Raw genomic sequence first — 11,790 nt, forward strand, 5'->3', positions numbered from 1 at the left:
AACTAATTACCATAACCGTCTCATACCCATTGTGTAAAAGAAAAATTCCTTCGTGGTTCGAAGTTTCCCATACCTAGTTGAAATGATTAAGTTAAAAGTTCAAAATTTATGTGCTTCAAAGTTGAAATTTCATTATGATATTACTTTAAAACATAAAAAGACAAAAATACATTTATATTAATATATATTACTTTCTAAAAGTAAGAATATTTTAATAATTTTTAAATTGAGTTAGTGGCGCTTAACTCATAATATGTATTAATATATATACGAATCCAAAATGTTGATGAAAATATAATATAAATAAATAAATTTTAGAAAGAGTGATTTATTTAAGTATATAATTTTAAAATAAAAGATAACAAATTAGAAAAAAAGTATATAGTTTGATGTATTATCTAATTAATTTATTTTATATTTTAAAAATTTCTCTATTACAAATACAAAAAATCAGATCAATTAAAATATAAAATCAAATTAATAGAAAACAATGCAATTACGTATTATGAGAATTAAACTTAATTTAACATCTTCAGGTTAAGCCAATATTTCACTGGCATCAATGATTAAATTGATTATTATTATGATACCAAATGAACGGCATATAAAAGAGAAAACTAGGAATTCTTCTCCATGGATACAACCTAAAAATATATATATATTTTATGACTCTTCTTTATCATATTATTTATGGTTCTTACTAATTAAAAATAATAACATCTTTTCTTTTACATTACATGTATAGTTGAAAATGAGATATCATGAATGATGTGAAAAAAATATTTATTTTTAATTAATAATTTTCTCACAGAACAACTGTTTCAAGCGAATAAAAGGTAGACACGCGTAGATTGAGGCTCGGGAGATCTATAGGTTCGTATCCGAGGCTATCCAGATTCCGGAGCCAGTGCTTAAAAATGATTCCTTCTCCTGGTAGGCCACATCTTGGGTCCCACACCTCAATCACGCCACAGGTGTTGTGATAGAATAGCGAGGCCGAAGGATTAAAATAAAATAATAATACAAATAGTAACGTGCTGTAAAAAAATAGGGGACACGAAATCCGACGCTGATGTTTTTGCGCCTCAATCAGTACTATACGGACGACGCACTTTCATTTGTCTCCTCTTTTTATTCATTCATTTATTTTGAAATTTAAATTTTACACAAATGAGATTAACATTTTAATTAGTATTTTTAAATTATATTTAAAATAAATTAATTTAAAATACATGAGAGCTTTATAATGTTTTTTTAATTTATTCAAACAAGATATACGTTAGTTACCACTACTAAATGTAACTGCTATAATAATAGAAACATTTATTTGTGCGCAATTATTTATAAGGGTTTATTTACTATTTAGCTTTTAAATTATATCTGTTTTTTACTTAAATTTATTTTTTTATTTTACTATTTAAAGCTTTAGTTATATCTCTTAGCGCCCAAAATTAATGGTGTTAAGAAAAGATCTTCAATCAATTAAAATATGTCACGTGTCAAACGTTAACTATTAGTGTGATTATTGGTGGGTTAAATTAAAAAATACTTAAAATATAAAATATTATTAAAATATTATTTTAAATTTATTAAAAACTTGTAGAAATTATTAAATATATATATAATTAATTTTTGCTTTGAGGTTATTTCTAAAAAACAAAGCTCTCCTTTCCCATTTATTTCTAAAAAGAATAATTTTTTTTCTTTTTTGAAGGCAAAATAGATCCAAAAATAAAACTAAAAATATCATTAAACCCCATAACAAATTTTGAAAATCTTCAATTTTATCCTTCGTGAAAGTTTTTTTTTTTTTAATTCTAGGAGTTTTTTTTTTAAATTTGGGTCGATGACAGAAAAGAAAAGAGCAACCCGAAATCATCGTGCCTACATCACCATCATCTAGGTTCTTAAATCACTGGTTTATAATGCACGCCTCAACGGTGGACCTAAAAGTTCATCTCTATTTTCAAGAATCCATTGTCGTCTCAAAACCGAGTTGGTTCCATTTCCAAATTCCACAATTCGATCAATTTTATCAAGGCTAAAAAAAGGTTTCGTAGTTTATTCGAGTGTGTGAAACCTTCATCATCTTCATCGAGCTTCAGTCCTAAAGAATCTTCCCCTAAAGCTGTCTTGAAACCCACAAAATCAATCACGTAATCGTCTTCGTTGTTTTATTAATCCTTAGATAATATTGCTCAGAATTGAAGTACAATTTGTTGTTTATTTTTTAGAGATAAAAAATAAAATTATTATTATATTAATTTATAATTTCGTAGATTTTAAAAAGGATTTAAAAATAATTTTATCATTTAGAAAAATCAAAGACACGAACCTCGTGTATTAACCTAGTGGTCAAAGTATTCATCACCCTAAATGTGACTTAAGTTTGAATCATGTTAATCGTATTGCTATTAAAATTTTATCCTCCTCTTATAATTAAAAAAAAAAAAACCGACGCTGCCTGTCTCTTAATTTTGGCCATCCCATATTAGTCATACGGATTCTACAATTATCGAGCAGTATAATTGAAAATTAAAGTATATCCCCTGTATTGGACATATAGGCTCTACAATTATTTGAGTTGTATAGTAAAAATAGAAATGACTTCAAAAATTATTTATATTTTGTTTTACATCTTTACTAAATGTGTTCATGCATAAGGGTGGACTGCAATTTGTGGAGAGTAAGGCCGGACTCATTAGGGAGTGTTAGTATTTAGTATAAGTAATTTTTTAAAAAATATTACGTTTTTATTTTTTAAAATATTTTTAATATTTTATAATATCTTTATAGGCAGGGCAGAGCCAAGGGGTTGGTTGGGGCCTTAACTCCCCTAAAATAGAAAATTTCAACTTTAGTCTTTTTATAATTTTTAAAATTTTAAATTAATATATGACAAAATTACACTTTGCACCCTTAAAAATAAAAAAAATAATTTAATCATTTGAAATTTATAAAGATATAAGTTATTAAAATAATGAAATTTCACTTTTACTATTATAAAAATATACAACTTTATTCCAGCTCTTAAATTTTTTTTTTGACTCCACCCTGTTTATAGAGCATTTGTCAACTTTTGACATTACTTATTTGTAAAATCTAAAATTACAAAAAGTCTAGACACGGAACGATAGACTTGATTTTTACCCGTGAATTTTGGAATATTTTAATATTAAATGCTTAAATTTTCATATATAAAATCAAAGAGGAAATAACCATTTGAGACGGATAAAGTGGCAAATATATAGGCTTAATAAGAATATAAATGGTAACAAAATTTATTATTAATAAGAGGATTGGAACTAATCTCATACCCGAAGGTAAATTTTAATCAACAAATCTCTTATCTAATCTGCTTTGGGCCATCGAAAATGTTATAAAATTAAAATTTTCACGTTTGCTATACCGCTAATTCCCTTTAGAGAAAATTTGTAGTTTTTCTATTAGTTTTAATATACTTTAAAATAATAATTTTTGAGTTAAAATTAACTCTTTTTTTTTAGATTAATTTCATAAGCAATCGAGTATGACATGTTGGGATGCTATTTTTTTACGGTAAGATAAAACAATTTTAAGCGACATTATTGAGATAATACATTAGCTCTTGTATAGTTAACATAATATGCTTGTATTAAATCCCGAATAAAATGAGGTGGATCTTTAAATACTTATGTAACACCCCTTACCCGAGATCATGGCCGGAGTCGAGCATGAGGCGTTACTTGACTTAACTTAAAAGTTCGGGGCATAAAAATTTACTTTCAAATTTAATTTCATCATTCATAATAAAGCTGTCCTCCTGTACAGCAGTCACTAAAATAATTATAATTCAAGCTACGAAACTCGAAATTTAGATCCGTAAATTTTCCATAAAACTAGACTCATATATCTATTCACCATAAATTTTTCAGAATTTTTGCTTTATCCAATTAGTACAGTTTATTAGTTGAAGTCTCCCCTGTTTCACTAATCGACTATCCTAACCACTCATCACTAAAATTTAATTATCTCTTATTAAAGGCTTCATATGGTGATTAAACTTATTTCTACTGAAAATAGACTCATTAAGGAGTCTATACATATAAATTATAACTCAAAATTCCTTCTGTACAATTTTTAATGAATTTCTAAAGTCAGAACAGGGGACTTCAAAACATTCTTGCCCTGTTTCACTAAAATTCAAATATCTAAAAGTATATAATTCTTTTGCTTACTCCACTTCTTTCCTATGAAAGTAGACTCTTTCAGCTTTAATTTCATATCTCACTCAACTTCTAATTCTATTTCCACTATTTTGGTGATTTTAAAAGTTACATCAATGCTGCTGTCCAAGAACTGCTCCATTGCAATTTTTAAAAAATTCAATATAACCCTTTATAATTGTCTAACATTCCCTGCAAATTTCAAATCACAACCAATTCCAAGATTTCATCTACTTCATTTAAATACTAATGAAGTTCAACCAATCAACCATTTCAAACTAAAAACATGTATATATTTCGATATCTAACGCAACCATAACATTCAAATTTACTTTTTACTTCAATTCCCTATACATGCCATATAAATCCAAAAAGTTGCTTAACATAAACTACCGGAGTATATCTGGGTAGTGTGATTCTTGATGTAGATCCGATCCTCCGAATGTATAAATACGTTAATCTACAAAAACAATAAACACACACATGTAAGCTTATAGAAAAGCTTAGTAAGTTCATAGGCATAAAACATAAATCTTACCAAACACTTGTACACTTATACAATATACACCATTACTAAATTTACCTCAACCACAATCTTTGGTGAGTTCCTTGGTATAAACTCACTACTACTTATTCTTTTACCATAATTCCTTTGGGCCCATTTGTCACTTACCATCCTTGATCAAAATTAAGGAACAGTTATGGAAATTTGAGTACTTCACTTTCACTTTGCCATATGACCTCTTATCACTTGTCATTGATCGATAAGTGTAGCTAGGCTACCACTTATCACTTTACCACTGATCGATAAGTGTAATGAAGCTACCACTTATCACTTTATCACTTGATCGATAAGTGTAGCCACTTATCACTTTGTTTCTTGATCGATAAGTGTAACCACTTATCACTTTGTTTCTTGATCAGATAAGTGTAGCTAAAACTACCACTTATCACTTTGTCACTTGATCGAAGTACTCAAATCCGACGCTCCACTTAATTTGATCATTTATTCGATTTTCACATTTTTATTTTATTCTCATTTCAACAATAAATTCATTTCACCATACATTGTATAATTCATGAAATTAACATTTAATCATTAAATTTCAGCCATATGAACTTACTCGGATCGATTTGCGAATTTGTAAAAGTTCGGGGACTAATCGGCTACTTTTTCTTTTCCTCGACTTGTTTCAGGTTCTCGATCTAAAATGCAAATTTATTCATTCATCAGCATTTAATTCAATTCTAATTCATTTCACAATTTATGCCTTTTAATTTTCGAAATTACACTTTTACCCCAAACTTTACAGTTTTTACAATTTGATCCCTACTCAATTAACCCCTCAATTGATCTAATTTTTCTCAATTAACACCTTTTCCAACTATTTTAGACTACTACATAGCCTTTCATACTCAAAACCGCAACACCAAACCTTAATTCCCAACTTTTTCACAATTAGGTCCCTAAAATCAATTTCTATCAAAATTACTTAATAAAATCATCATATAACAAAATTAAAGCTTCAATTTCATGTTTATTCATCATAAAAATCCAACACTAATCAATGGTAACTTTCAAAATCAGCCATGGAATCAAAAACTAATGAAATAATTAGTTGGACCTAATTGTAAAAGTATCAAAATCACAAAATTAGAAGAAATAATCAAGAATTAAACTTACATGATTCAAAAATATGAAAACCAGCTTATTCCAGACCTCCTATGGCGTTTTTGCTGATAAATTGTGAAGAGATCTCTAGATTTTTCACTTTTGTCTTTGTTTTAAATGTTTAATTTGTTAAGTTTCCAATTTTGCCCTGTTTCTCCTTACATTCTGCTGATTTTTCTTACCCAACCGTCCAGCCCATATAATTTGGGCCTAATAGCCTTTAAATCCCTCCACTTTAGTCACTTAAGCTATTTAATCACAATTTAACAAATTTTACACTATTCCCAATTTAGTCCTTTTAGTTAATTAACTATCCAAACGTTAAAATTTTCTAACTAAACTTTAATACCAACTCAATGACACTCTATAAATATTTCTAAAAATATTTATGGCTCGGTTTAAAATCTTCGAGGTCTCGATACCTCGTTTTTTATTTTAATTATTTTAATATTTATTCCTAGTACACTATTCACTATTTCAAAAATTTTCCTAACTTCACATTTAACTTATACTTACTAAATTTATAATATTTTCTACTCGTTTGTCAGATTTAGTGATCTCGAATCACCATTCCGACACCACTAAAAATTCAGGCTATTACAACTTAGACCTCTGTGTATCCTGTCGCCGTAACTTTTTCCATATGATTAGCAATTGCAATGTGAGTTCTTGGGATATGGCGAAAACAAATCTTCTAACCTCGACATATCATTTGATAAATAGAGCGTAATTCCATCAACTGACTATCAATTGTTCCTCCTTCTGCAATCGTCTCCGTCAGAAGAGCATTATTACTTTTAATTTCTAATTGATGAATCCCCTTCTCCCATGTTATACATATACCCTCTAAGATAACTCTCGCTTCGATATTAAAAATTTTATCTTTATCTAACAACATGGAAAACCTCATAACCAAGTAGCATCAGTATCTCTAAATACTTCTCAATGTGAAAATCATTATTATTTTTAAGTTATTTAGATTTGTATCATTCACGTATATGTTTTAAAAATATTTTATTTTCTTTTTCCGTAATTTATTCATTTAGATTTAGATTACATGTTATTTATAAAATTAATTTATCATAAACGGTTCGCGTGACATAGGCAGGCCACAGGCAGCTACTAGCTCAGCATCCCAACGGCAACGCCAATGACCCATCTTTTTATGTGGTGATTTAGAATTCGTTTTCATCACTAATTAAACCCTAATAACAATAATTAAAGGGATATTAAAAACATATGAATTCTATATTTTCATCCAATAGAAATAACGCGATAAATATAATTTTTAATCAATAATTTAATGGTTTTATCAATACATGTTCAAGAAAACCTTTAATCACTAAATAGAACATCAACTGCTTTTAATGACTAGCTGTTATCTCCCATAACAAGCTGTCTCTATGAGAGACATTTTCAGTTTCAGATTCAGTCCCCACTATGAAAGTAATAATCACCCATTGGCCATTTCTCTTATTGTTAATTCCCATTATTAAACCATACCGTTTTCATTTCATTTAAAAAAGCTTTATTCTAATTTTTTTTAAGTACTTATAATATTTATTTTATACAATATATAAAAAATTATTTATAATTTCACCTCAACCCTTAAATGCGTATATAATACGCTTCAAGGTACTCGAATTTATATTTTTCTGCATGAATAATAATATTAATACAAATTAAATTAAAATCCTACTCTAAATTTTACTTGTAAATATTATTATATTATGGAATCGAGTTCAATTAATATAAAAAATATTTTAATAGTAAAATCTTAAATATATTTAACATGTGGATAACATCAAAACAATAAAATAATAATGGGTATAGCAGTAATAATAATAAAATTGAGAGTGGGGACTGGGATGGATGAATAGTAGTGAAAGGACAAGCATGCATTTGAACGCGAGTGGGCTCCCACGTGGGGATTCATTTATTTGTGAGTGGTAAAGAAATTTTTTTAGAAAAAGACGAAGGTGACGAAAGACTAAAGAGAGCAAGTGGGTGACGATGAGCCCCAGCCCAGATGGGAGTAGCATCTTCATGACCAGAACAATGTGACGCCATGCCACTTATTATCATCAGACATTATTATTGGGATTGGATTTTGTCCACTCATCTGCCATACTGTTCTTCAAATTGTCGTCTGTATTATTTTTTCATGACATGAAAAACCGAGGCAAGCCCCAACCTTCTCACAATGAAACTTATCTTAACCCAAATAATAGTAAGAATAAAAATGTTTCCTAAAATTTTAAAAATGTTTGGTATAATTGTAAAAATAATAATTCCATTTATTAAAAATTTGGTATACCGTCGGTGTCAATTGACATTTATTTCAGAAATGGTAACGATATGAAAGTAAAACGAGGGGTCCTAAGAAGAAATAGAAAGTTATTTGGTTGGGACCAAGACATTGATTCCTGACAAACTCTTAAGACGAGTTACTAATAAAAAGGAGACAACGAGGAAGTGGACCAAGTCAATCCAAATGTGGTCCATATAAATTTCGGGTCCCACGATACATGATCTGTAATCACTAATGTGTTTGCATGAACAACATGATATTTCTACGGCAAAGTTCATTTTTCTTGTTTATGCCGCCATCAGTGTCATTTTGCCATTTATATAAACTATAATAAGTTAAGCTTCATTTATGTTTGTTTCAGAGTGTCTTGAAGAGGGCAATATTCTAAATTTTAAATTCTGGTAATTATTTCATTCAACAAGAAAAGGTTGTATGAAATAGTGACACTACGTTATTTATATATTTTTTTAATAGGTCAATGTCATATCAATATTTTTATTTTAAAAAATTTAAATTAAAATTATTAAAATTCAGAATAAAAATACTAATGTAAAGTTAAACTACTAAAAATATATATATTTTCGTGTTTGATAAAATCCTTTTTTCTTCGTCCAACAACAAAACATGCAGAATAAATTGATTTTTTGCAAAGAAGTTGGGTATAGAAATCATGATCCAGAACAATCAGTATCGTATTCAGCCCCTAAAGCCCAGTCATGTGCCGGCCCACGTAATGTGTTGCCGCTGCACACGCGCTCTTCACCTTCTTTGTTCAACAAAACAAATAACCCCAATCGTCTCCCATTGTCCAAATTCGCTGTTCTTTCAGTTCCAATTCCACCACAAAGTTTGGTAAAGCCGCAATAGTTGCTCTCAGGTCAATCAGTGTTAGTCGACTAGCCCATCTCCTTTATTTTTCTCTCAAGCTGTATATCTGTTTATTATTTCCCGCTTTCTATTTGCTCTTTAGAGCTTTCTCTTTGATTAAATGGATAAAGGGGACTCGTAAGGATTTTATTTTGCTTGTATCCGTTGGGATTTTTTATTATTACTCTCTGCTTATTACGCATTTACAAATAATGGTTTTGAGCTTCGTTGATTCATTTTTGTTTTATTGGATTGATTGATGTTATATTATGTTATGGTATAGGTAGTTCTCTCAAAGGGTGCTTATCACTTATTCATTTGATAGGCTGATGTTAATATTGGTTTTAGATTCTAACAATTTTGAAAGGGTTTGGTTGGATTTTGGAGTTGTTGAAATTGTGCTTGATTTTAAGTTTTGAGCTATATCTATTATGGCAACTTTTATCACAATATGATGTCAAATTTGCAGGTGGGTTTGATTTTTTATTAATCTTACTCCAGCTATTAGTCTGCTAGTTGATTTTGATGCTGTGTTTGAAAGCTCGCCCTCTCTTTTCCTCACCATTTCCCCTCAGTTTTTCTTCTTTCAATCACCTGAAAAAATCCTTCACTTTATCCACCAGAACCTCTAAATCCTCGACTGTCATGTCCATCATTGAGCATGTGGTTCTTTTCAAGGTCAAAGGTGACACAGAACAGGAAAAGGTCAACGCGATGCTTAATAACCTCAATGGTTTGGTCTCTCTGGATCCTGTCCTGCACCTTACTGCTGGTCCCGTCCGTCGTATCAAATCTCCTATCTTGAATTTCACCCACATGCTCCATAGCCGGTACAAGTCTAAAGAAGATTTGAACACATATTCCGCACATCCCGAACACCAGCGTGTTGTCAAGGAAAACGTCATCCCCATCTGTGATGATATAATGGCTGTTGATTGGGTTGCCGATAATGATCCCACCCCGCTGTCCCCGCCCCCTGGTTCTGCCTTCAAAGTAACCTTCTTGAAACTCAAAGAGAGTGTTAGCAATGAAGTGCAAGGTGGGATTCTAGGGGAAATTAAAGAGGTGAAGGAGGGGATCTCTGGTATTCAACAGATGACTTGCGGAGAGAATTTCTCACCTGCAAGAGCAAAGGGCTTTTCACTTGCCTCGGTCGCTGTTTTTGGTGGAGTTGGAGAAATGGAGGCAGCAGTGGGAAATGAAGAGTATGTGAACCTACAGAAGCAAAAGGTTAGGGACAATGTGGATGGTGTCATTGTTGTTGATTATGTGGTGCCAGCTTCTTCACCATAGATTGTTAACTAAAAGAAAGATCTTGGTTCTTGAATGATGGAAGCTTTGGATCAATATTTAAACATTGAATAATACTTGTGAGACAGATTGAACTTGGAAGCAAGGTTTAGCTTTGTGTATCTTGAATGCACATCTTTTATTTTGAACCTTTGGTTTTAGATTATAGCATGCAAATATTAGTTTTTCCCCCTTGTTTTGGATAAACTGCGAATAATAAATATGATATCTGAAAAACTAAATCAAAATATTATTTGAATTCATGATTCTTGAATCTGCAAAAAGTGAGTTGAAGCTGTCTGAAATCTAATTTCGTATAATTGCCTCTCTATTTTTAGGTGAACTTTTTAATTATAAAATCCAAGAATATTTCCTGTTCACAATCTCTACCCTGAAAAAAATTGCATCCCTATTTACCGAGAAAAGCTGCATTTTTCGGGTTAAGCTCTCATCCACTATGTTTTTATTGGTGAAAGTATCTGTCAAATCCATTATAGGATTAAATCAGTCCATTTAATATGTTATTAATCTCTCTACTATTATGTATCAATTTAATTTCTATATTATTAAAAGAAATCAAATAAAGTTAAATAGTAATAAAGTTAATATTTACAGATAAAAATGACGTGAAAATTATTTTTTTATTTGTTCTTTCGCGCCAAATAAAAAGTTCATTTGTAGAATCATAAAAAGCTTTCAAATTATTATTTATGTTTACAGTAAATGTCAGTTTTAAATATTAAAGTAACTTTGTTAATGGATTTATTTATTTATTAATAGTATAGAAACTAAATTAATCCATTTAACAATAGAGGTGTTAATTTGATTCGATACCTATGATAGATGAACTTAGTAAGTACATTCAATTATGTTTATTTGTTAGTATCTAATATAAATTTAAGGAATAATATTTGGTACACTGCTCGTGAAGTTTTTAAACTCCATAAGTAAGATAAGAGGTAGAGGCGAAGCCAAAAATTTTGTTTTAGGGGGTCGAGATTAAATTATAACTTTTATGATAGTAAAAATAAAATTTTTAAAAGATTAAATCAAAATTTTATCATTTTTAGGGGGCCAAAATATAATTTTACCTTTACTAATTTAAAATTTTAAAATTTTAAAAGGCCAAAATAAAATTTTTTCATTTTAGGGTGGGCCGGGACCCCTGTCAGCTCTCCTAATTTTGCCCTTGGTAAGGGGTTGATAGTAGAAAAAAATGCATAATAATTTTTTAAAAGTGCTTTAGAATAGAAAAAAAAGTATAAATTAAATTATCATTCATAGTTATAAGTTGAAGTGGGTCTTACAGATATGAGAGAGCAATTAAAATGTTTTGCCTCTTGGACTATGCTTTGGAAGTTAGGACCCAATACAAGTTCAAATTAAAGTCTATCGAACGAGCCGTATCATCTTGGGCTATGGCCTATTGCTTGCTGCAATGCTGC

The 11,790-nt window shown here is 29.8% G+C and overlaps 1 protein-coding gene across 3 annotated transcripts; it reads left to right on the forward strand.

Moving 5' to 3' along the window:
- Nucleotides 1-8,909: 8,909 nt before the first annotated feature.
- LOC105770342 (stress-response A/B barrel domain-containing protein UP3) lies at nt 8,910-10,494 on the forward strand. 3 transcript variants are annotated; one of them, XM_012591503.2, is made up of 2 exons: nt 8,910-9,075; nt 9,525-10,494. In XM_012591503.2, exon 2 carries the CDS (start codon nt 9,581-9,583, stop codon nt 10,346-10,348), a length of 768 nt encoding a protein of 255 aa, XP_012446957.1. In that variant the 5' UTR covers nt 8,910-9,075; nt 9,525-9,580; the 3' UTR covers nt 10,349-10,494. The 3 variants fall into 3 exon arrangements, with proteins under 3 accessions (XP_012446957.1, XP_012446958.1, XP_012446959.1); XM_012591504.2 differs by having other exon boundaries at nt 8,916-9,065; XM_012591505.2 differs by having other exon boundaries at nt 8,921-9,075; nt 9,679-10,494.
- Nucleotides 10,495-11,790: the final 1,296 nt, after the last annotated feature.

Source organism: Gossypium raimondii, chromosome 5, assembly GCF_025698545.1.
Source record: "Gossypium raimondii isolate GPD5lz chromosome 5, ASM2569854v1, whole genome shotgun sequence".
Lineage (NCBI taxonomy): Eukaryota > Viridiplantae > Streptophyta > Magnoliopsida > Malvales > Malvaceae > Gossypium > Gossypium raimondii.